This window comes from Hibiscus syriacus, unplaced genomic scaffold (genome assembly GCF_006381635.1).
Source record: "Hibiscus syriacus cultivar Baekdansim isolate YM2019G1 unplaced genomic scaffold, ASM638163v2 tig00005459_pilon, whole genome shotgun sequence".
Lineage (NCBI taxonomy): Eukaryota > Viridiplantae > Streptophyta > Magnoliopsida > Malvales > Malvaceae > Hibiscus > Hibiscus syriacus.
This window is the reverse complement of record NW_024062058.1, coordinates 1037686-1063430: the sequence shown is the minus strand read 5'-3', so window position 1 is coordinate 1063430 and position 25745 is coordinate 1037686. Positions and strand designations below refer to the sequence as shown.

The following is a 25745-nucleotide window of genomic DNA, read 5'->3' as shown; positions in this document are numbered from 1 at the left end:
TAGATCTCAGTACCTAATTCCCTTCCTTGACTTTCTTAATTTCTAATTGTAGTTTGTCAGCAAAGTTGTTTCTTTTCTTTCTCTGCAAATTTTCTAAGAGAGTTAAACAAGCAAAAAAAACACATATGAAGCAAAATTCATGAAGATGAACAACAAACTAAGCATACAAATGCAAAGAAAACAGAGAAATTTACAAGGAAAAAAAATCCATTTCTCGAATTTTTTTTTTCCCTTCATGTTAATCTATGCAGTATTATGGTTTATGTGTAACCCATTTTACTGTTCTGATTCAAATGGATATAGGATATTTGGTCAGGTTCCTAAAACCTAGTTGAACTGGTTCATGTCCCACTGAGCAAGGCCTGTACAACTACAAGAAAAGAGAGCAACGAATAAGGGTTGAAGCTGAATTGGTTCAGGTCATACTGAGAATTTCTTTAAGGGACAACCTTTAAGTATTCAAAGTGACAAATGACAGTCATTAGAGTCTGAATTAGCAACACAAATACCTTAAGTTTTGGTTGTCAAGTACCTCTTTCAGCATGTCGAATACAGCTCAAGAGTGATCTTTCAGTTCAATTTCATTCCTCAATGCCCTGCCAAAATCCAATTCATCCTTCAGTATTTGGTGCTTCAATTCTGGTAACAAATTAGGACGTTATCACCGATGACTGCAAAATGTTTAGCATATCTTGTGTAGTTGTGTACGAATACCAGATCGAATATCGGCATGCATAAAAGTATACCTTGTAGCCAAGGGCGGATCCAGCCAGAAATTTTTTCTAGGGAGGGCACATATACGTTAAATATATAAAATTTTTGAACGAGGTAGGCATAAATAAAATTTCAAGATAGACATTGTTAATAATATATCTCATAATTGAAGAAAATTCAAATTTTAAGATGGGAATAATAATTTTTTAAAGTGAACAGTATTAATAAAATAGATGATTAATCAAAGAAAATTCGAATTTTAGAAATGTACGTTCGCCTCCTCAGCCCTTAATTTGATAATTAAAGCAGGACACTTTTTGCTTGTCAAAACCCAAAAGTTTTCCACAATCTTTCTCGTTCACCGACCGTGATATCTCCAGGGAAATTATTTAATCAATGATTCCATAACCCATTTCTAAAGAAATCATCTTTAAACAGATTACACTCACAAAACGAAGATCTCCTTTAAACAACTCACCGCTCAAGAGACTTGGAAAGACCAAACCCAGATTTGTAATTCGATGGAATCAGACCTGTAAAACTTCAGGGGGGAAAACATAAAAAAATATTTAAACCATTTCTTGATTTATGCATGTCATCCTTGCGCAGAGGCCATGTTAATCTTCTATGTATCGTTCCAATTTTATCAAATGTCCCTGACGAGACAAGCGGAGGTGGTTGGTTGATTCTCATAAACTGTTGGTTTTCTTCTTCCCTGTATAATGTGGGATATTTAGTCGGCTCCCAACTAAATCCTGAACTAGACTCATCTCAACGTTACGATTTCCGAACATTAGGGCTGGCCTAGACATGGGCGTCCCACAAAACAAAAGCCATGGGCTTGTAGATGTAGTTGAAGAATAAACTGGTCCAGAAGTAATATAAAATCAGATGAACTTTGAACCGGATAAAATAGCCCAAGAGTCTATTATTATTATAATAATAACAATAATTGTTATTATTAATAAACGTAACAGTACAACAACAACAAAACCCTAACCCTATTCTCATATACAATGAAAGTAAGGGGGAGGTAGGATAATAGGCTACCCCCAACGTCAGGTTGAGAGCAGTTTCCGTGAGAGACCTCTGGTAGTCAGAAAATTAAAAATAAAGATAAAATGTAATGCATGTATATATAAATAAATAATTACATAGTTGAACAGTCTCCATATGCAGTCTACATATGCGCGTCTGTAATGGGAAGTAATCCCTGCAAGTAACTCCCTGCGTAAAAAGCTCTGCATATAAATAGAAACGTAAGATCCGACTAAAATTAAAAAGATGAAACATGAAGAAAATGATACACAGAAGTCAACGAGAACAAGCAACGTGAAGGAATATAGTCAAAAGGGTTAAAACCTAAACCAAGACAACACTACTCCGCTACCCTAGTTCTAAGCCTTCATAAATTCCAATGATAGAAACGTATAAAAAGTGGAAGTCATGGAATTACTACGAAGACATTAAAAGAAGACAAAGATGATTCACCGTATGGATATGACCCGCACTACTCGGCTACCTTGGTCTTAAGTCTCCATATTTTCCTACCAGAGGTTATGTACTCGGTAAGGGCTAAATCCTTCAAATCATATCTTAATCAGTATTCCCACTTCCGCCTTGGTCGTCCTCTCCTTCTGACACCGTCGACTATAATCGACTCTAGTAGGTCTAAAAGTTTATGTCGGTATCCATTCATAATAAGACTTCATTTAAGACACTTTAAATTATTTTAGTAGGTCTTTTATTTAAAATACGACTTTTAAAAGCTTTTACAAATTTTATTACGTTAATATTACCTTATTAATGTAGGGTTTACAAACTTCTAGGGGCTTTTAATTTCCTTTTAGATGTCAACAGTACCACCTGAATGAATGGAAGTAGGGGTGTAAACGAGTCGAGTTGAGTTCAAGTATTGTTGAATTCGATTCGACTTAAAAACTCTGAAATGGAGTTTGACTCGAAAACTCGTAAGTCTAAAATTTTCAAGCTCGACTCGAACTCGAAATCATGAACTGGAGCTCGTTAAAGCTCGACATGAAAAAAAGATCTTAAACTTAATTTGATTGAAGTCTCAAACTCGAATTCGAACTCGAACCTGAACCTTAAATAAATACAAATCTTATATTGCATTTAAAAAAAACTAACAAGTAACACATAAATATAAATATTATTAATAATTTATTTTTTTTTAAAAAATCTTAATATATATTATATTTTCGAGTTGTTCACGAGCTTTTCAAATCGAATATCAAATCTCAAATCAAACTCAAACTCGAATCAAATATTTATCAAACTTTGACAGAATAAATTTAGTAACTCTCGATTTGTGTGGTCTCACCACCCTAAACGAAAGTGCGGCTATCAATCATACTCTTTATTTAACTGGACACTTTTCTGAAGTTACACGTGAAGAGTGAAAACCCAATTTCCGGGGCGGGGGGTCCGTTTCAGCTGTCGATGCGTTGCGGTGCGTCACGTGGAAAGTCACTCTCATCACTCGTAACCTTTTCATTTTCAACGAGAGTTAAAGCTGCTGGTAGCTCAACTGAAACCCAAGCTAAATATTTAATGACTTTTACTTGTTTTATGAAAACAAAATTCCTACAAAAAAAAAAAACCCTCGAAACGCTGCTACCCCATCGAACGTGATTACAATAACTTTCGCACGTCAGCACACCTCGAAGTCACGTTGTTTACGGTGGTGCTGACGACACACCTGCTGCTCCTTCTGCCTCCGCAGCTCCATCACCTTCCGGTGGGAGTTCGAGTGTTGACTCAGCACAAATGTTGGACTCGCTGCGGGTCGGTATTCCGGTACAAGCCGACCCGATTTATAACGAACCCCACACGCGTTGCACAATGTCTTTGGTCCTAATGGCCCCGTCCGCCACTGCGGTGTCTTCTCCGACGAGCAGTGCGAGCACCGTCTCACCCCTCCCTCTGCCGCTGGGCATGTCTGACGTTGTTGGATTTCCCTTTTTGTCTTTGACGACTTTCCCGTTAAAGTAGCTGCCGTCGCCGCTTCCGACATGTCCGTCTTCCAGTTTGTTCCGTTTAGTGTTGCTGTTGTTACCGCTCTCGACCGCTTGCTTCGAGCTTTGCTTAAAAACGAGGAGTGATGATCATTTTTGGGGTTAAAGATTCCGGGGAGCGTGCACGATGGGAAGTCGGTGAAGGAATCCTCTACGAACTGCGACAACCACTCCAGCTCAGCCACATCATCATCACTCTGTAAACAAACAAACAAAATGAACACCACAATTTAATCTTGTAACTGAAAACAAAACAAAACAAAACCTAAATGGTATTAACCGGGAGCAAAGTTCTTACGGGAAGGCAAAGCCCGTGGGTAAAGTCCATAGAGAAAGTGGGAGCAACGGTGCAAGCGGAGGAGGAGGAGGAGGAAGCGATTTCAGAAGGAGGGAATTGATCATTGTTGGTGGAATCGGAAGCGGAGGGGAAAAGCTCATCGTTGGACAAATCCAAAAGATCATCAACATCTATTTGTTCCGAAGTTGGAAGCCCGTACACATCCATCTCTTCTTCTCTCAATCACACTATACACTGATGCCTGAATCCTTTTACCCTTAAAAGAAATGCCCAGAGAGGGTGAGTGATTATTATATGAAATGCATGGGAAGAGGGGGCAGAGGAACGTGCGAGAAGAGTATTTGTTTTCTTTTTAATGGGATCTGTAATCTATTTATTATAAAAATAGATTAAAAAAAGATTGATGTTGTAAATGCAGCCCTTCATGCATGCATGTGTAGTTTTATAATATAATATAATATATACTGTGGTAGAAGTAAAATAATTAATTAATGCTAGTAGTAAATAAGAACAAATGCATGGATGGTTGGGTTGATGGAGAAATGGGTGGCATCCCCACTTGTTGCTACTACTGGACATGCGCTGGGCATAAATTAAACCTACACTCACCATTGTTTTCTAAATGTTATATATATTATATTATGTCTTAGATTATTTCACTGATTACCTAATACAAGAAGGTTATTGTTGATGAAAGAAATGGAGTTGTAGCAGTTTTAAGCGGTTCATTTTTTTTATTTGATTGAAGAGTTGTGACCGTTGATTTTCTAAATGTAAAAGAGAAATATAAATAAACAAGAGAAAATGATGAATAATGGTATTAGAAATGAGAGTTTTTTTTTTCAGAAAGAGAGATAGACTCTAGTTTTAATTTTGGATGGAATTTATATACGGATATTTAAAGCTTGTGTTAGACTTAGGGTATTGATGGTTATTTTTGTAGGTCGATAAGGTGAGTATATAAGGAGGTCGTGTAATATTAGATTTAGCGACGATGAGACCGAAAACAGTTATTAAGTCAAAAGACTATAGTTATGTAAAAGATATGAAACTATGAAGATTTTTAGAAATTTCGAAAGTAGGAAGATTGACATCAAAGTTACAATAAACATAAGAGATACAACAATTGTCTCAATACTAATTGAAGTATTAATAATTTTTTACACGGCCAAACTCATAATTTGACTTAATAATTTATTAAATTAAATAATTAAATCATATACATGATGTGTACAATTAAACTAATACGTGAATTCATTAGATAAAAAACTAACAACAGCAATTAACTGCAAATAAAGTAGACCTAAACCCAGTTATCCTAGTTATCCCGGCGTTTACCTTTTCGTTTAGGTTATAAAACAAACATTGTATTACTAACATTTACTAAAACACATGGTCCTTTCAACGTCATTCTGCCACTACTCTGAATTTTTTAAGCTTTTAAATGTAGACAAAGCAATGGGAGAGAAAGAAAAAAGAGTTGGTGCAACTTGGTGTATGTATATTTACATGAAAACTAAGATAGTAAATGGCTTGCTTCATGTTCAAGAGATATATATGCATGGAGGCTGGCAGGCATGCATGGTGCTGCAATCAGTGGTGGATCCACATAGTGGACACGTGATTACTTTAAAATTCAATTTTTTTCTATTAGTTACTTATTTTACTGATAGTGCTAACTCTTAAACGGACGATGCACACCTAAAAATTTTATTTATACCATGAATCTGTCCATGACTGTAATCAAGATGAAAGGGACCACTTTTCTTTTATTACCTAATGGAAAAAGAAAAAGAAAATATTAGAGAAGAGAGAGACGGGATGTGTTCACGTTGACTGTGATTTTATCATGCCCCACACCATTTTTAAATACCGGAGGGAGAAGAAGAGTTTTTTTTTAACCCAAATACTTTCACCGACAACTGCCATTTTCTTCATCTTACTGCCTCTTTTATTTGTTTTAAACTTAAAAAAAATAGGTTAATTAATTTATAAGAAGCTGGAAAATTGGTAACTAGTACTTAATAGAAGGAATAAAACAAATTTTAGTCCACATTGAACTTTAAACTTAATTTTTCACCTTCTTTTTAGTCTTTTTTACTGATATAATGTACCGCTGAAATAGCACATCATCGAATTTAAAATCAGTATAAATTAAAATAAATTTTGATTAAATTAAATAATGTCAAGTTTAGAGGAGTAACCTGGGGAATAAAAATTGGTTTATCCCAATAATAGAATAAAGGATTAAGGGCATCTATATAGGGTAGACAGATGAGCAAAAGGGATCAGAGAAAATGATGAGTTGAGTTAGTGATGTAAGATCAGGTAATCGATCAAGTCGGGTCCTGTCAAGATAGGTCAAATCAGATATAGGTCGTATCAGGTTCGGATCAAGTCGGGTACAGGTTAAATCAGTTCGAGTCATTTTCAGGTTGATTTTATCATTATATTTGGTTCGGGTTCGGATCGAGTTAATTTAAGTTCGGATTGATGTCAGTTCATGTCAAAACAATTTAAGTCCGAATTAGTTAAATTCCATGTTAATTTAGGTTCGGATGGACTTCAGGTCGGATCTAGTTCAGATCGGGTCACATCATTATTAGACAAAATTCAGGTAGGATCTTACCAGGTACGGATTAACTTTAGGTCGGGTCATTTTTGGGTTAATTATTTTTCGTATTTCATGAACAATGAATTGTAATTTTAATTTGTATATGATTTTGAGTAAATTAAAAAAATTATATAAATAATTAAGGGACAATTTTGATAAAAATATATTTTAACTGAATAAATTGAACAAGCATAAAATAAAAAACAAAAATTTAAATAAACTAAACAATACACATGGATGAGAGATCAAATTGTAATAATTATAAAATACGAAGTTGAAATTAATATAAAAACGGATGAGGGATCAAATCAAAAATTATTACAAAAACATAAATAAGTATGAACCAATTTTAGGTATAAATAAAATTTTAAGGACTAAATTGAATAAATATAAAATTATAAATTTAAATTTAAATAAATTAAACAAGACAGAGGGATTAAATTAAAATAATAGTAAATGTAAGGAAAAATTATAAAATAAAATGAATTGCATTCATTTCAAAGGTTGAATGTTATGATAATATAATGCATGACATGTATACATATATTATAATGTATATTATACTTATGCACGCATTATAAGTATATACTTATATAAGTACACATTATATTTATAATGTATATATATATATATAATATGTATAATGAATGTCATGATAATATAATTCATGTATATATAATGTATATTATACATTTATATTTATGCATTCATTATGTTTATATACTTATATAAGTATAATGTACACTTTTATATATATAAAGTAATTATGCACATTAAAGAAGGAAGGGAAAATTAAAAATAGTTAGAATGTATATAGGATTAAATTGCATTGAATTGAAAATTAAAGGAGAGATTCATAATTAAATCATGACTGAAATAAATGAAAGCAAAAACAGATTACAAAATAGTAAAACTCTAATTGTTGAAGGAGCACAAGCTTAATTAAGTCAAAATATTTTTTTGGACATAAAGTCTCGCCGTTCCTGCTTCAAAATTCAAAAAAACAAAAACAAAATTTCCCTAAAAAACAAGTACCAATTTTTCTTTTAAAAAATTCTCGTATACTCATGTCATGTGAATATATATATATATATATATATATATTATTTTAAATTAATGTTTAAATTTGAAAATTTTAAATTTTCAACCTCAAGTAAATTTGTCTTTTGTATATATTTTAAAATTTTAAGCTAAATTATATTTAAATTATTAATTAATTATTACATAAAAATAAGTTAAACTTATAAATATTTAAATTAATTTTATATAATCTAATAAAATCATGTTCAATAAATAAATTATTTAATGAAATTAATTTAATGATTATAATTAAGATTTATAATATAAGAATTATAATTAATATAAAAAGTAAATTTATTAATTTAATTATCATAACTAATAATTTGTTTTAATTTTTTAAAAGTAATCATATTAATTATCATAGTTTATTATAAATTCAAAATCTCACAACTTTATCAAAATCTCATAATTTTATCAATTGTAACTTATAAGTCAGATAAATATCAGATCAGTTCAATAATAAGTCGGATCATTTACAGGTTGAGTCAATTACATATCATATTTATAACAGGTCGTGTAATATCAGTTATTTACCTGATTAATCTCGGGTTCGAGTTTATATCATGTCGGATGTAGGTCGGGTTCAATCATCACATTATCAGGTCGTTCTCAGGTCGAGTGCAGATCATGTACAGGTCGTAAATTTCCAAATCCAACTTGGATTCAGATGAACGCCAGTTCAAACTTAAATCAATTTCGTATCATCACCACCTCAAATTAAAAACAATTTTAATTTAAATCGATTTCAATCAATTTTACAGATCAAATCAATTTTTTACATCCCTCCGTTGAGTGGCTAGATGTTTTGGCATTGGTGTAAGAACTACGGCGGAATCACGTGACACAAACGTTGGTGATCCCAAAGCAACGGCACGTGCATAGCCATGTGGCTATAACAACAAAAAAAATATAGTACTAAATAATAGTAGTGCTGATAGCATAAAATAATATCTTTGATAAACAAAAATATAGCATAAAATAATATACTCCCATGTTATGGTATGACGAAGTAATAAATAACGTACGTGATTAATAGAGTTGTAAACATAGTTAAAGGCCTTTCCACTAAGAATCAAAGAAGATTAGAGCTTGTTTAAAGAACCTCTCCACTGGCATTAAAGACTCCAACGGAGGTAACATAAGATTTGATACGAAATAAATATGATATTATTTGTATATTTTTTAATCCACATGAAATTATTTTATTGGTGTCTACAAAATTAGATTTTTAGATCCACCCCAGAATTGAGGGGTGTGTGGGTTGCTGACATGGGTCTTGAGTAAGAAATGGGTTCGGGTCCAATTTGATTTAGGCTCAGGTTTTCTCAATTTTTTTTGGGACAAAACCGGTGTCTATAGATCCGTCAGAAATTTGGACAATGACCTCACGATGCCAGGCAGGTATTACATCGTCTCTAAAATTATTTTAGGATTTATGGTATTTCTTACATTAATTTGAAATTCATCACGTTGACGTGATGAATTTACCATGTACTTACAGCATTTGCCGCACATTCCGAAATAAAATTCGGGTTAATTTAATGGATTATTTTTTTTACGTGCTTGACTTACTGGGTGAATTTCACCCCTCACAAGCTCTATTCCTAGCTCTCTTATTAGCCAGCACGAATGTTGTATCACACAAAAGAATCAGAAAGCATGTGTAGGAATTAATTGTTGATTTAGCGACCCTTTATGCATTTATTTTTCAATCGGAGGGTCTGCTTGGACTTTATTTCCAACAATAGTTGATGTATAAACGAGTTTACATAATGATTAAGTACAACCGACAACCCTTGCTTAGCTATAACTTAAATTTCGTGAATCCGAGGCCAAATCTTCAAAGAAAAGAAATCAAATTAAGGTCGAGTTAGTTAGGAATAAAAAAGGACAAATAGTAGTGGTTTATTAGATGTGAGTGATTAATATAATCTAATTAAACTTGCCTAATTTTAAAAGCATGCGCGGTTGCTTTGCCAACCCTGCTCTAACCCTTTACTTAATTAGCCTCTGGCTATAGGATCATCCTCGTTTATTTTCAAACTGACTCTTCTTACTCAATTTGACCCCTTGAATCCCATCGAAGTCTCCCGCTGTCAACCACTGCAAACCACTATCGTCGGTTATCGTCGATCATTTTTATCAATAACCGTCGGATACTAAACTTTTTAGTACACTCTTTTTTAGTCTCCTAACACGAATTCAATGTTCGTTTCAATAGAAATATCTCGAGTATAGAACTCTTTGAATTCTTTTATAACTAAACCATAATAATAAAGTTACCATTAATATTCCTTTAAAAATAAGGACACTACAAAGTTTAAATCAATATTATAATCAAATCCATAAATATTTTATTTATAATATTATTCTTTTGTTTACTTATTTTTGTTGTCTTATTTTCTACGTAATTTGAGAGTAACAAGTAGAAAGAGAAACAAAGGAGAAAATTTAAAGAAAATTATTAGTATATTTAAAATTATATTTATTATAACTATAATTAAGATATAAGTAAAATATTAACAATTGTTGGATTTGGTCCAGTGATTGGGCGCGCTCCTTAACCCCGACAATCTTAGGTTCAAATCCTCACCGTCTGATTGGAAATTATTTTAAATTTTTTAATTAAAATTATAATTAAATTAATAAATTTTAAATATTGACTATTAAATTTATTATTATTATTTAATTAAAATTAGATTGATTGAGTGCGTAAATATGAAGTACCAAATATGAAAATATATAAATTTACTTAACTAACACATCAATATTTCTGATAAAAAGTTTACTATCAATGGTTTGATTGATACCATTTTAATAATTAAGTTATTTGATCAAAAAAAATTAATAGTTTGATGATCAAAATAGAATTAATTCTTTAATCTTGTGATTATACATGTAATTTAACCATTATATTGTTCAGTATGTCTTGAATTTTGATATAAAAACTGAAATTACAATTGATTTAAATACTTTTACATATGCTTTAAGAAATATTTATTTGGAAGTTGGGACTTCATATTAAAAAGAGTTCGCTTAATTTAGGAGTCTTAAAGAGGCGAATGTAACGAACCCTCAAAAGATCAATGAGCTGATTCAAGTGATGAGTAACTTGATATCGTTTAAGTAATGTTTCGGATTCAAATTTTTGTGTATACAAAAAATCTACACTGAGAGACTCACCCATCAAAGTCAGATGTGATACGTGAATCGATCCGGATTAATCAAGATTAAACCTTAAAACCGGGAGAGTAACAAAAAAAAAACATGAACACAAAAGATTTTTCATGCATATTTTTCCACTAAGAAATCAAGGAATGTGGACGTGCCACAATCAGGGTGCGATATATAAAACAATGAACACGATAATTTGAGTGTCGCACATTTCGGATATCATATGTTGTGTGCTATGGTTAAAATTTGATTTTAATACTTTGAGAGTATTGTGGTTCTGTGGATAAAAAAAATATTATGTAAAATATAGTATTTTATATTGTGAAAAAAATAAACACTATTTTGAGTGATCTAGAAAAATTTTGGGCATGGCATGTTGAATGTCGTGCATAAACTTTAGGCACAATATGTTAAATGTTGTGAACAAAATATTCAACACGACACATTAATTATTATTGTTGATAAAATATTAGACGCAATTCATCAAATGTCGTAAAAATCAAATATATTGCATTAAAAATATAGCGAATAAAATATTAAATGTATCATATTAAAAACATTGGTAAAAAAAACACATTAAAAACTAATAGATAAAATGTTAAACACAAATTTCACGTTAAAAGAAATCGTAAAACGACAGTTGGAAAATGACCTATAAATCATAACTATTTCTTACATGTATAACATGATTTAAAGGTTCAAAATACAATATTATAAAGAAGTTTTGTTTCTTAACTTTTTCTTAGGGGGTGTTTGGTTCAAGGATTATGGGATTCCCATGGGATGGGAATCCAACATTCTCATGTTTAGTTGGCCGGGAATCTCATTCCCGGTAATGTTTTATTACTAATAGTAGATTTTTTTGTGTATATTACCGGGAATGTCATTACCTCCATTCCCTTAGGTATTATAACATTACCGACGTTTTGGACTAAAATGCACTTAAATTTTTATTTTTTTTTCAAAAATATTATTCTTCTGTCATTGAATAATAAAAATTCTACAAAGGTTAAATTACAAATTTATCCTTAAATTATTTTAGATTTACAAAAAAAATATATAATTAAAATTTTATATGAAGTTCAGGGGTTAAAATTTTTTTTACCCTTTCATTAAACTTTTTTTATATTTTTAATTTTGTAAAAAAATTATATAAATATTATGAATTTAATTTTTTAAAGAAAATATATAAATATTTTACAATTTGTAATATTATACAAATATATAATAAGGACAATTTGGTTAAATATACATTTCAATAATCTTTTATTCCTTTAACCAAACACGGTAATCTTACATACCTGCTAAAACAACCAAACACAAAATACAACATTCCTAGTAATCCTATTCCCTGATAATCTTTTATTCTCAGTGATAATCTTACATTCCGTGAACCAAACGCACCGTTAGTGTACAAATGTTTTCCCTCTCTGATCAAACACGAGGCATACTCATATTATCACGAGTTAGAGTTTCGATTAGGTCATCTGTATAATCCTGCATTTAATTAACGACCTACATCGACGATTGAAATTAAAATTTATCTATAAAATTAGAGTAATCTAATACTATAAAACTTGTTTTTGTGATGACGGTGGCCGGAGAGAGGAGGACAAAAAATGGGGAGAAAAGAATAGGTGAATTCCGGCCCACACAGGTCATAACTGTCATTTTAAGGTTTGAATACGAAGGTTAACATCTCTCTGCAACTGAAAACGACTGCAAGCAACTTGTGGTCTACCTCTGAAAGATAATAGTAATTTATTATCTCTATATAAAAGAAGAAAAATGTGTTCATACACTGGCTCTGAAATTGAATCCATGATATATAGTTATGCTTCTCTCCTAGTTATCTCTCTTTCTTTCTTGTTCCTTTTTCTCTCTTCAGCCAAAATCTTGTGCCTTTCTTCGTCGTTGTGATCATCAGAATTCAACGCCGTCAATAATGGTGGATCTTCAACCTGTTTGCTGCATGTGCGGCGACGTCGGTTTCCCTGACAAACTCTTCCGCTGCATCAAATGCCTCCACCGATTTCAACACTCGTATGGATCTTTCTCTTTTTCAGCATCTCCATAATATACGTATGTCTAAACACATATGGATTTATCACATGATGATGATGATGATGGGGAATGATAGCTAGCTACTCTTTGTTCGTCTTATCATCATCATCACAGGTAGATAACACCCATCTCCACCGAGCACCACCCAATAACAACCACCACCACCAAACATAATGGTTTTGTTAGTGTATATGAATGTATTCATCATACTCATAAATGTTTCCCCCCCTCCTTGTATTTCATGGGTTGAAACTCGAACGATTTCTTGATTCTGCAGGTATTGCAGTAACTACTACAGCGATTTGGCGGAACCGGTTGAACTGTGTGATTGGTGCCAGAGCGAAGAAAGAAACCCAAAGCAAGGAAGCTCTTCAAAGAAATCATCGGCCGGTAACGAAGCCGGAGCTATGAACCGATCCGAGTATTCCGGTGACAAATTCAAGCAAGAGAGTGGCGATCACAAAGGAAAGAGCAGTGGAACCCCTTCTCCAAGGCCCACGACACGCAGGTACAAGCTTCTCAAGGATGTCATGTGTTGAAAACACTTGAAAAACAATTCAAATAAAGGGTTTATGTTAGCAAGACCTGTTTATAAGTTGCGTTTTCCTTTCAGTGTCAAGGATGATGAATGAATTTGTTGGCAGTATACGGTTTTCACTTTTTCAGTATGTTTTGCTAATAAAATAATGTAATTTTGATCGAACTGGATCCTTGGCACAGGCTTTTAAGCTTTTCTCTTCTATCCGTTTGTTCCCAGTGCTTAAGGCTAGAGTTTGTAACATTGTGTATGCATGAATGGTGAGAGAGAGGTTTTTCGTGCATGAAAATGTTGGATCAGCTAATTATAATATAGGCTGAATGCTCACGCCAGTCTGATTATTTATCTAGATAATCTAGCTAGGGTTTATTTCAAGGCAATAACCTCCATCCCTGTCTCTTATGGAGAATTGAATGCGCTTAAATGGTCGCCTCTTGGCCAAAGAATTCATGGTACCTAAAGCTGCAAAAGTTCTACAAATTCATTGAAAGACTTCAATGGCTAGACCCTCCATTATTATGGGTACCTAAAGCTAGCTGGGACAGGAAAAGGACAGTGAGAGTTTATTTGAGCAAATTGTAGCTCCTAGGGCCCTTCATTTAAGTCATTTGGTGTTTATATTTCTTACTATTTGTATTGTACTGCAGTGTTGTAGTATCAAATCTCCCTCGAGCACAAAACAAAATTAAGCTGATAAGGGTCCTTGCAGTGTATTATGAGAAACCTATAAACAAACCCATATTTTCTTTTCTTCTTTGTACTTTCTCTTCCATGAGGTTTTGGTCTGACTCTCGTCATGTGAGTTCCTGTTTTGAAGAAGGAAAAGTTACCATTAATGAAACAATAATGACTGGATTATTCTATTGTGGATTTTACTCCTTTTTTTTCTTTCTTTCTTTCAAAACAATCAATCATTAATTGTAACCACATGGTCGCAGCTGCTTTCACTGGCTCTCTCTCCCACCTTCCATTGTCCTACTTACAAGCAAGCCGTTGCAATTCTGGAACTTTGAATCGAAGATAAACATGCAACTGTCAAATCTTGATGGTTATGTGGCTTACCTTAAAAAATGGATGTAATACTCTACATCAGTACGACATATAATCGACCGATAAAAGTGCTACACGAAATCATCAGAGTGATTAACCAAAAATTTTATTTGACATACTCAATGGAAAAACATTTATTTGAAACTGCTTTAAATAATATAAACATCAACATTTATACAAATCAGTTTACCTGCTACACCTCCCAATAATAATAAAACAAAATATACAAACCATCTCTTAAATAAATCATGACTCAAATATACAAAATAGGGAATTTAGCTATACATGCCCTCTAAGAATTCAAGACGTACTCTACTCTGAATCTGGTTTAGGTCACTTTTGGTCAAAAGGCTTCTCTACTGCTTTTCACCTAATCTGCGTAAGGAAACAAATTTCAAACACTGAGTTAATTAACCCAGTGCCACGCTAACAACTAAAACATACAAGGGGTACAATAACATGCTCATACAACTGATAAAAAGGTATAATGAGTCTATCAAATCTCAGTCATTAGTGAGTATCCTTTCCATACTCACTCTCTACTCTATGGTAGACATCATGGTGCGGCTGAGGGATCTCTGTATCTCGGAGCTCACACACCCCTCTAGTCTACCGAGGATGTGATCCCCGGAATATCTGCATCAGATATCGCACCTTGACTATCCCACCCCTTGCGAGTATTGGACCTTGCACCCTAGCTAGTCAGTTTACAGTGTCTTGCGCATTCCCTAAGAATATCCGGATTGATTCTATACTTTAAAACCCTGAACGAAAGAAACTCGGGTGTCTGAATCGTTTCCCAAGCATCAAACAAGTCTAGTCTTATGCCGCCCTAATTATTATCGTTTCTACGTTTGACTAAGTGTTATTATTGTTCCCACTTGTAGTCTTATTTGAGAGTAATTATAGAGTTCTTGGGAACCTCATTTCCTTATTACATACCCCTAAAAATAATTAACTTAAAATGTACGCTGGTATTGATACTGGCCTTTCAGTATCGGTACTGACCTTTTAGTATCAATACTTTACCATATGTATCGATACTTTACTCTAATTTCAGAAGCTTTAAAAGGAAATAGTATCAATACTCATCGTCTAGTATCGATACTTCTAAGCTAAGGTAATGATACTAAATGGGGTATTAATACCAAATTTTGATTCGATGTTTTGAAAATAATCTCAGTATCGATACTGCTATGGGGAGTATCGATACTTTTACCCTGGGTATCGATACTTCCATGAATACCGATACCAAATTTAACTTTGATGTTTTCAAAAATTCCCTAATATCGATACCCCTTGAAGGAGTATCGATACTCCTGTTAAAACTAAACCAATTTTTACTCTTCTTGAAGAACAATATCGGTACTGTTTTTACAGTACCGATACCCTTGCTCGAAAATGACTTACTTAGGCTCGAATTTCACATTCAATCTCACCCACATGGCTACAATGAGGTTCTCAATTGTTATAAATGCCTTATGTGATTAATATGGGATATTAATAAGGCTTTATAACATATTAAAAACAAAAACATAGCATCTACCATGATCATGTCCATCAAGCTTTAATCTGAATCTTTATGCTACCAAGGACTACATATGACCCACTAAAGAGTATGGCAAAGTTGCAAGTGTAGTTACCTTGTATTCTTGGTTAAATGCAAAGCCCAACTCACTCCATAGGAGCTTTCTCTTTTCCCTTGGCCTTTGAGCTTTCACCCACTTCTTTCACTAATCAAGGATAAGAAAAAGGAGTTTCTAAATTAACTATGTAATGGAAATAAGGAGTAGAGCACTTCTTAGAACCGGAATCTAACAAAAACAGCCTAGAATCCTTGGTTCTAATAAACCTCCAAAAAACTCATTTTTAAAACCATGGTGAAAATCTTGCAAAATGGAGCTTGAATTGAAGCTAGAAGGATGTATTCAAAATCTTACCTTGGTTTAACCAAACTAGAATTGGATATGAGCTGTTGTGTTGATGTTGAGATTAGACTTTGAACCTGTTTTTGAGATCTATGACCCACTGATCACTGGTATCTTACAGAGAATGGTGAACCTCTTCTTGCCCACCTGACCCTAGAGAAGATGTTGAAGAATTCACATCTCCCTCAAACATCTTCAATTCATTTTATTCTGGTGGAACTTCTGAAAAAGAGTTGCGCCCGAGAACAGGGTTTAAAATAGCGGGATGAAAACGCAATAGTGTCCGCTATTTCGCGGTAGCGCCATCATCCGAAATCGAAATCCGGGAAAATCACGGTGGATAGCAAATTCACGCCAAAACCTGTCGATCACGTTCGCAATCTAACGGGTAACGGTGAATAGCGCCGATAACGGGACGCTATTACCGTTATCTACCGTTAATAACGGTGGCCGACGATCGAGAGGCTTGGAGCCTCCATAGTGAGCGACGTTCGTGAGATGGAGATGGAGTTGCGTTCATGAGATGGAGAGGGAGAGAAATAGAAGAGATGAAGTACAGACATGGGTATTGTTTTAGGTTTTATTAATTTATTTTTGGATTAATTTCATTTAAGTCTCCCATCTTTAGTCGCATATTTGTATTTTTTTCATTGAATTTGGACTATTGTGAATTTTATTCTGGATCATATGGTCTGATCATGAAAATTTACCTTACGTTTTGCTTAAGTGTTTATTAAGAAGTTTTAGGATTAATCCTTCTTAGGTCCTTAACATTTATGCACCTTTTTATGAAATAGTCACCCCTTCCTCATTTTTTTAATTATTTTGAATATAATGCTCTAGTTTCATTAGTTTTATTTTAATCACTCATTTATATATTTTTTATTTCGAAATTAGCTATGATATTTTTATTTTCTTTTATTTTGGTCACTGTTTTATTTATAATCTACTCAATGTTATTATTTTATTTTGATCTCTATGCTTTACTTTATTATATTTTAGTCATTTAATTCTATATTTTAATATTCTGAATTATTTTATTTTAGGCCTTATATTATGATAATTTAAAATAAATAAATACCCTACTTAGAAAAGCCTAAAAAATCAAATAATTTACATTGTTTACGTTTTTGTTTTGTTTTCTTTGTTAAACTATATTATATATATGTCAATTTCGCTTAGAAAATATTTTAAAAATCATTAAAATGATTCATTATAATTATAATTATTTTTATTATGCTTTAATATAAGTTGTACAAAATAAAAAAAAATTCACGACCGCGACACCCGCAGTGAACGCGATGGCATCCGTTATGTCTGCAACCGCGATAAACGCGACACGACCGAAAACGTGACCACGAACGTTATTTAAAACCCTGCCCGAGAAACATCCAGTTTGGTAACTCTGATGTTGGACAAAAGAATTAGACTGAATATCATTCTCTCGACAGAGACTGTAAAGTTGCTGTTTTCTAGACGGATGCAGGATAAAGCTTTTCAAGTTCTTGTATTACTATATGATAACGGCTATATGGTTGATATGGAAGACTTGGTTTATTTCCTTTGCCAGAGCAAAATGCTTTTAGAGGCGTGCAAGATGATGCAATTTAGTTTGGAAAAGCACCAAACTGTTGATATTGGAATGTGCTGCACAGTCATATAAGGTCTTTGTAATAACAGGAGACTGTCAGAAGCATTTGGTTTGTACTATGAACTGGTGGAGATGCCTTGAAAATTTGAAAATGGCATTAGAAGCAGGAGGAAGGTTAGATGAAGCTGAGTTTGTATCAATGAGAATGCCGAATCAGTTGCAGGTTAACGAAGCTTCAAAATTCAGCACCAGGATGCCAAAATTTCGGCAGCAATGATTCTGTTGGAACTTTTTTATAATTTGGTTCATTTTCCAAAGTGTCAAACAGGTCCAAGTATCTTAACCAAAGGAGTTTTTTAGGTTCATCTGAAGTATTGACTTTGAAATAGGTGGATCCTTCAAGATAGGATTCACTTAGTTCTTCAACACTCTAATATTTGATGTCATGTCTCATAAGGTGGGATGATACCCTAATCCCTTGTTTCAACGAGATGATGAACTGTTTAAGATGCTGTGTTGTTTTTGTAAGAATGACCTATGTTTCACTCACAGGGTCCTGCTGCCTGGGCTCGTTTCTTTTTCCCAATATTTTGCAGAGACAATTAAGAAATTTCATAGATAAATATCCCAGTAACTCCTGTTATACATTTTTTGGTGAACTTGTTATATTCATCATAAATTTCATCCATAAATATAATCTAGGAGAATCAAGTTGCAGGAAGTCAGGCATATCATTTAAGCCAACCACGAAACAGTGGCGTATAGCTGAAGTCTTAAATAAATCCACTTATTATGAGGGTCTATTCTTCTGCAGCATTCCAGACACAAAGAAGGATAGGATTCTGAAAAGTGGCCAAGTCTTCCGACTTCAAGGGCTAAAATTCAAGGCTACTGGTGGTTTATTTATTTTATTGTGCAAGTAAGTATCCGATCCCAAGATACTTCATTTGAGAATACTAAAAAAGAGAAAAATGAGAGGGATGTGGATAAGGAGATTTTTCCAAATTTTCATTTTGTTCTTTTATTCATCCGAAGAGGATGAAGAAGGGTTTCCTTACATTTAAGTTGTAAATCCTATATTAGTTAGGTGGATCTAAAGAAGTAAAAGACTGCTGTCTTGAGAGCTTTCAGACCTGTAACAACTTTTGCCCAAAATATTAGAAAGCCACCTTTTCATGATAGGCTTTCTTGAAACCAAACTCTCTCCAAGAACAGCCCAACCTTTCCTTTATATTCTTTGCTCCTGAAAATACTTACATTATTAAACTTTTTCAAAAGATAGGTATCTTCTTTCCAGCGCTGCTGAAGATGTCAAAGACTGACAATAACGATGCTCCATGGCACCGTCTCGAGCGCGATTCCACTCCAGGGAAGGCAGCAGTGCTTGCCATTGGCAAGGCCTTTCCGGGTCAACTCATTCCTCAAGAATACTTGGTGCAGGGCTACATACGTGATACAAAATGCCAAGATGTCACCATCAAAGAGAAACTGGAACGTTTATGTAAGCAAAACTCTGTTTCACGCCTCAGTAACTACGAGCATTTATTAACCCTACTCGTTTGAAAATGATATAATGTGTTTCATTTTTGTAGGTAAAACGACTACAGTGAAGACTAGGTACACAGTGATGTGCAAGGAGGTTTTAGATGAATACCCGGAATTGGCAACCGAGGGTTCACCAACAATCAAACAAAGGCTTGAAATAGCAAACCCGGCAGTTGTTGAGATGGCATTGCAAGCAAGCCTAGCTTGCATAAAGGAATGGGGGAGGCCTGCTACTGATATCACCCATGTCATATATGTTTCTTCCAGTGAAATACGTTTACCCGGGGGTGATCTTTACCTTGCTAGCGAACTTGGCTTAAGAAATGATGTTAATCGGGTAATGCTTTACTTTCTTGGTTGTTACGGTGGTGCCACTGGCCTTCGAGTAGCTAAAGACATAGCTGAAAACAATCCAGGAAGTCGGATTCTACTAACTACCTCAGAAACTACCATCCTTGGTTTTCGACCTCCAAACAAAGCACGGCCTTATGATCTTGTGGGTGCAGCACTTTTTGGGGATGGAGCAGCAGCAGTGATCATCGGAACCAATCCAGTAACGGGCAAAGAATCTCCTTTCATGGAACTCAGCTATGCAGTCCAACAGTTTCTGCCAGGGACACAACACGTTGTTGATGGGTGCCTTACTGAAGAAGGCATAAACTTCAAACTTGGCAGAGACCTTCCGCAAAAGATCGAAGACAACATCGAGGCATTCTGCAGGAGACTCATGTCAAAGGCTAGTTTGACAGAATTCAATGACTTGTTTTGGGCAGTTCATCCTGGAGGACCGGCAATACTTAACCGATTGGAGAACACTCTGAAACTGAAAGAGGGGAAACTAGAATGTAGCAGGAGAGCATTGAAGGACTATGGAAATGTGAGCAGCAATACCATATTCTATGTCATGGAATACATGAGGGAAGAGTTGAAGAGAGAGGGAAGGGAAGAATGGGGCCTTGCCTTGGCATTTGGTCCTGGAATTACATTTGAAGGCATTCTTCTTCGCAGCCTGTAATACACATGCCATTCATATTGAGAAGTTTGCCTTTGTTTTCTAATTTTTATAATGCCAACAGAAACTTATTAACTCTCTCTCTCTCTCTCTCTATATATATATATATATATCCATGTATTTTTTTTTCATATTTATATATATATATATATATAAGTATATGTTGATTTCTTGTCAAGTTTCAATTTACTTTTCAGCTAGTGTTTATTTCTTCTTTATATATATATATATATATTGGGGGGGGGGGGTAAACTTCAACAGGGTAATCCAGCAAAAGGTTATAAATTGAATCTCCAATTCTCATTCGTCTGTTGCTTTTCTATATATCAGGTTGATATTAATCCAATACATCAGGGTAATACATTGCTTTATATAATATATATATAGTTTTTGTTAAAAAATTAAAAGATGTCAATTATCATTAAGAAGAAGAAAAAGGAAGCGAAGTCAACAAAAGATGGGGAGAGGGACAAGAGGCGGAGATGGAGAAGAGGTTGGGCGGATATAAAGGGAGAAAATGATGGTATGGGATGGGTGAAAGGAGAACATGGGGAGTGTAAAAGAGGGGAAAAAAAGAGAAAAAAAAACACAAATGAAGAAGGGAGACGCCGGCGGTCATTAACCAACCTGAAGGCTGGAACCGTCATCAGCAGGCCTGATATCTTTGGTTTTGGCTTTTATGAAAAAGCAATGATCTGTAAAGATTAATTTATATTTACAGTCATACATTCCAACCATCTGAGTCATAGATTTGATGAAATTATTGATGTCTTCGTCACGTTCACAGGTGCGGTCAATAAAATAAATTCCAAATATATGGTATCTTGCTAATTCACAATTCCAGAATAAGTTTGACGGGTACAATCAACTCAATGATATCAAATACTTTTTGTGGCACAAACAATATTCCCAATAACAATGATGAAAACAAAGTTCTGTTCCAGTCTGTCTGATACCACTAGAGGTTGTATTTACAAGGGCGGTGGCACTGAGTAGGGTATACGAACAAACTATAATGCAAACATCATCAGAACCTGTAGTTCAGTCGAGTAAAGAATACGACGAAGGGTTATTACCATGCACTAGGTACACATTTACAAGCAGTGGCTTCCGCATTACAGGTATACCAGATAATGTACCAGCTGCAAGTTAAATATATTCCAAAAAAAGCGATTCAACTGAGTCAGGTAGCAAGAATGAGGAACATATATAGTACAGACACAAAGATACTTCATAAAAAATTTAGGTTTAAAGTCTCAAGACCCCATAGGTACTGCTGGACTTCCAAAATTTTGAACATTGCAGAATTAAGTGCAGGGGTCACCGATATAATTCCTTGCTTGGATAATACAAAGCAGGTTTCAGGTGGTACAAAGACCGAAAAAGAAAGAAATGAAGGTTTAGCCATACTCATTTGTTGGAATTCCAGAGGCTACAAATTTCAAGAACAATAAATTGGATCTAAAGCTAAGAAAGCCTTCAGTTATTGGATCTAAAGCCAAGCCTTCAGTTATTGATGGTTTACCTCTAATTAAGTGCTGGTGCTGCCAAGATCAAAGTCCATGGTGTAGTCATACTCAATTGTTGGAATTACAGAGGCTACAAATTTCAAGAACAAGAAAAGATACCTGCAATAATTGAATTGAAAATTCATGAGGAAAATGTCACAGCATGTCAAAACTGAGAGAATTGCTATACAACAACAATTGAAGTAGTTGCACTAATCCTTCCAAAAGTACAAGCGTACCACATTTCTAAGAGGGTAAGAGAAAAATATTTTGACTGCATAGATGTTTTCTAAAGAAAGAAGGGTCAATTGAAAGCAATTTAGTATTAAATGAGGGGCCAGAAGTCTTACTTATCAACTTCAGGTTCTACTCCTCGTGACATAAGCACATCAATGATCTTTTTCATCACGGCACCATGTCTGCATGGATGCACAGATGCATGCTTCCCAGGTAGATGAGGATGGTCCTCAATAGTAACCTGAACCCGGGTAATTGAGGATAAAGTAAAAGACATTTTCAAAGTTCATTAAGGAGTGTGCGGATAAAATAATGAGATGAGAACACTGAAATCCATATTCCTGCCCATTAACAATTAATGAGAGAGAATCTAAATTAATAAATATGACATACCGTTTTGTGTGCATGATCCTGACTAACATCCTCCAGAACAAGCTCTGGTTGTAAAAGCATCCTCGACTATTATCAAATTCAGAAGAGGACAATTATTTGCAGCTAAATGAATAAATTTGATACTTGATTAAACAAATATAAATAATTACAAATAGGAATTATCCAAATCCAACACCTACCTCATCATACCCAGTAAGCCATACACGAGGAGTTTGATAGTATTTATCATACCTAAAAATGATAATGTCCGGCAAGTTTGAGTTTTCATAAGAACATGCATATTCTGAAAATAAATCTTAAGCAAGTTTGCAGGCACCAGAATTTCCTTACGTGATGCTGACATCATATGTTCGGGTCCGTAAAATATTGTCATCATCAGGTTCTTGAGCAACAAGATATGTCGGTTGTAAAGTTGCCTACATTGATCAGACACACATTATCTCAGAACACAAACATTAGAACCACTAAGAAGGAAATAAGAAATTAGAATTGATATCCACAAGGACAGGTTTGTTAAGCATAAAATTATATCCCTGCACCTAATCGCAACATAATCTTTCCTTTCCTTTCTGTCTCTCTATTTTCCCCCACCCACCCTCACCCATATTGAACAAGATATGTAATATTAAGATAGTACAGGAAACTGGTTGATAAGCTTAGAACTTCAATACAAGGCTAATCTACATCAATTGGTTACAAAATGGAAAAGGAGAAACAAAATAAAAACCAGTTGCTCAGATAGTTTTTGCGTCTCAGAAATCAAATAAATTTCTAAACACTTACTGCATCAGTCTCAACAAGATTGTCAGCTTCTTCATAATCAGCCATGTCGGGTATATCATCTTCATCTTCCCCACCCCCAAAACATGAAGGTATTGATCTTACAGTTTCATTCTGTCTGATTCCTAGGGTCTCCATCGAAGGCAGGTTTTCCTCCACGTCACTTCTATCTGCTAGGAAGATGAGTTGTGTAAAGCCCAGATTTCCATATTAGAATCCAAACAAGTACAATCTCAGAGGAATATAATACCTTTGGGTTTCCCATGAGTCGCCAACCAACCATCATTGTCTTCATTGTCAAGAAGAACCTCTCCTCCAGCAGCCTCATATTCTTCTTCCACTGATGCAGCCCTCCTTAGGCAAGGGACTAACCGCGAAATGATCAAATAGTATTAGTGTATTACTATTACTAATCATGATTTACAATTCAAAGGGAAAGCAATAGACCAGACAAGAAAAGAAAAAAAAAAATGGTAGTCAATTTACCATTTCTTGTAATCAAGTACTGCTTTTCAGCTGGCAAATAGGCCTTCCTCTTGCCTGGCTCTCCTGATTCCCTAACATTCATAACAATCTACTGAATCAAATTGTTATACCATGACTCAAGAAGCTAAACTACACTTTTACCCCAAAATACTAATCCATTGATATCGATATACGACAAGAAAATAAAGATTGATTCAGATAAATCTAAAACCATCAAAACAAAGTTACAAACTTAAAAATAAAGCACGTATATTGATAGCATGGAGAAGATACCAAGACCAGGTAGGGCATTTGGAGACGAGATTATCACCGGCCAGGATGAACTCGGACACACTCAGAACTCCTTTCTCCTTAAAAGCAGAGACGGTTCGGGGGACTGTAATTCTCTCCACAGTTCCTTTGAATGCTTCATGAATCCTCTGAGAAAGTACCATATTTTTCGATTTTCGTAATTCAATTCAATATACGACCAGAGGAGAGACGATAATCAAAGCCCTAGCGATTCGATCGAAGTCGAAGATCGAAACCCCAAAGATCCGTACGGACGTTGTATCGAGAGAGAATCGAATGGTTATGCCTGGGTTGGAAAAAAGAATACGCTGTGGCGTGTGATTTCTCCTATCCGTGAGACCATTGGCCCACATCCCTAGTTTTCAAACCAATGGTCTGTCAATCGGACGGCTCTGGTTGATTGGGTGTAAGTGTTGGTTACGGCTCTCGATTAAAACCTTGTCAAGCCTTAATTGAAATAAAAAAGAAATCTTATCCCCAAAATAAAGCAAAAATAGAAAAATAGTATTTTTTTGTGTGTGCAAAAATCATCGTTAAAAACTATGGATTATGAATATAATAAATGCTCAAGAGGTCCTTGTACTATAAGATTAAGAGTGAATTAGTCCTATCGCAACGTCCCGAAAAATTGAGAGTTTTATTTTAGGGGTTCGTTTCGACTAAAAATCATAATGATTCAAAGGAGTCGCCATCAATATTTGTTTAGGATGTAATTGGATCACCCAAAAAAAATTATCTTAATAAAATTTAAATTTTAAAATTATTAAAATAACGTCTTGATCTACTTTCGAGAACAATAGGTTACACAGTATTTTGGAACTGAGCTTTCCAACATCAGGGGTTACAACAAAGAAACTATGAACCTCCCCTCGCAAAGCAAGGATTCTCCACAACCCCCAGCTCACATAATTACTAGCCTCAAAGCTCCAAAAATCGGAGCTACCCATAAGTGAACATTAGTATATAACTCATTTGAAATTATTTCACATTACACTTATGGCAATTAACAATATCAAATTTTTATTTTCAATTCCATAAAATTTGTCTACATGGTACCATGATCAACACACATTTAAACACCAAATTCATGGTTAAAACACATATAACATCTTTTAAATTTTCATTTTAGTCGAAGTTCAGTTTTAACTGATTTTCATAATTATGCATGTTTTAAACAAATTACCTACACATATGACATTTACACAATAATATATTTACCCAATCTGAACTTATAATATGCATTGAATTATCGATAATTATGTTACTTTCTCTTTCTCCTTGACTTTAGAAGTTGTTACCACTTATTGAACTTTAAATACACATTTAAACAAGTTAATCCAACACTAATTTCATAATCAAATCTGAACTTATAATATGCATTGAATTATCGATAATTATGTTACTTTC

At 34.1% G+C, this 25745-nt stretch overlaps 4 protein-coding genes and 1 non-coding gene across 7 annotated transcripts; 2 read left to right on the top strand and 3 right to left on the bottom strand.

Moving 5' to 3' along the window:
* Positions 1–79: 79 nt before the first annotated feature.
* On the bottom strand, positions 80–24628 carry LOC120199569 (autophagy-related protein 3-like). Of its 3 annotated transcripts, XM_039200611.1 has the most exons (11): positions 24321–24627; positions 24048–24118; positions 23812–23928; positions 23565–23731; positions 23112–23197; positions 22961–23012; positions 22782–22847; positions 22502–22629; positions 22169–22271; positions 13375–13384; positions 80–93 (listed from the first exon to the last, which is right to left on the bottom strand). In XM_039200611.1, the coding sequence occupies exons 1-9, from the start codon at positions 24479–24481 to the stop codon at positions 22175–22177; spliced, it is 945 nt and encodes a 314-aa protein (XP_039056542.1). In that variant the 5' UTR covers positions 24482–24627; the 3' UTR covers positions 80–93; positions 13375–13384; positions 22169–22174. The 3 variants fall into 3 exon arrangements, with proteins under 3 accessions (XP_039056542.1, XP_039056544.1, XP_039056543.1); XM_039200613.1 differs by lacking the exons at positions 80–93; positions 13375–13384 and adding an exon at positions 21464–21785 and having other exon boundaries at positions 24321–24628; XM_039200612.1 differs by lacking the exons at positions 80–93; positions 13375–13384 and adding an exon at positions 21972–21982 and having other exon boundaries at positions 24321–24628.
* LOC120199659 lies at positions 1278–1380 on the bottom strand. Its single transcript, XR_005523474.1, has one exon. It is a non-coding gene; the product is annotated as a U6 spliceosomal RNA (small nuclear RNA).
* Positions 3382–4254, bottom strand: LOC120199440 (GATA transcription factor 4-like). The gene is made up of 2 exons (XM_039200517.1): positions 4048–4254; positions 3382–3955 (listed from the first exon to the last, which is right to left on the bottom strand). The coding sequence occupies exons 1-2, from the start codon at positions 4252–4254 to the stop codon at positions 3386–3388; spliced, it is 777 nt and encodes a 258-aa protein (XP_039056448.1). The 3' UTR covers positions 3382–3385.
* On the top strand, positions 12736–13521 carry LOC120199572. Its single transcript, XM_039200616.1, has 2 exons — positions 12736–12958; positions 13257–13521. The coding sequence occupies exons 1-2, from the start codon at positions 12861–12863 to the stop codon at positions 13516–13518; spliced, it is 360 nt and encodes a 119-aa protein (XP_039056547.1). The 5' UTR covers positions 12736–12860; the 3' UTR covers positions 13519–13521.
* Positions 19267–20664, top strand: LOC120199568 (type III polyketide synthase A-like). Its single transcript, XM_039200610.1, has 2 exons — positions 19267–19587; positions 19679–20664. Exons 1-2 carry the CDS (start codon positions 19395–19397, stop codon positions 20644–20646), a joined length of 1161 nt encoding a protein of 386 aa, XP_039056541.1. The 5' UTR covers positions 19267–19394; the 3' UTR covers positions 20647–20664.
* Positions 24629–25745: the final 1117 nt, after the last annotated feature.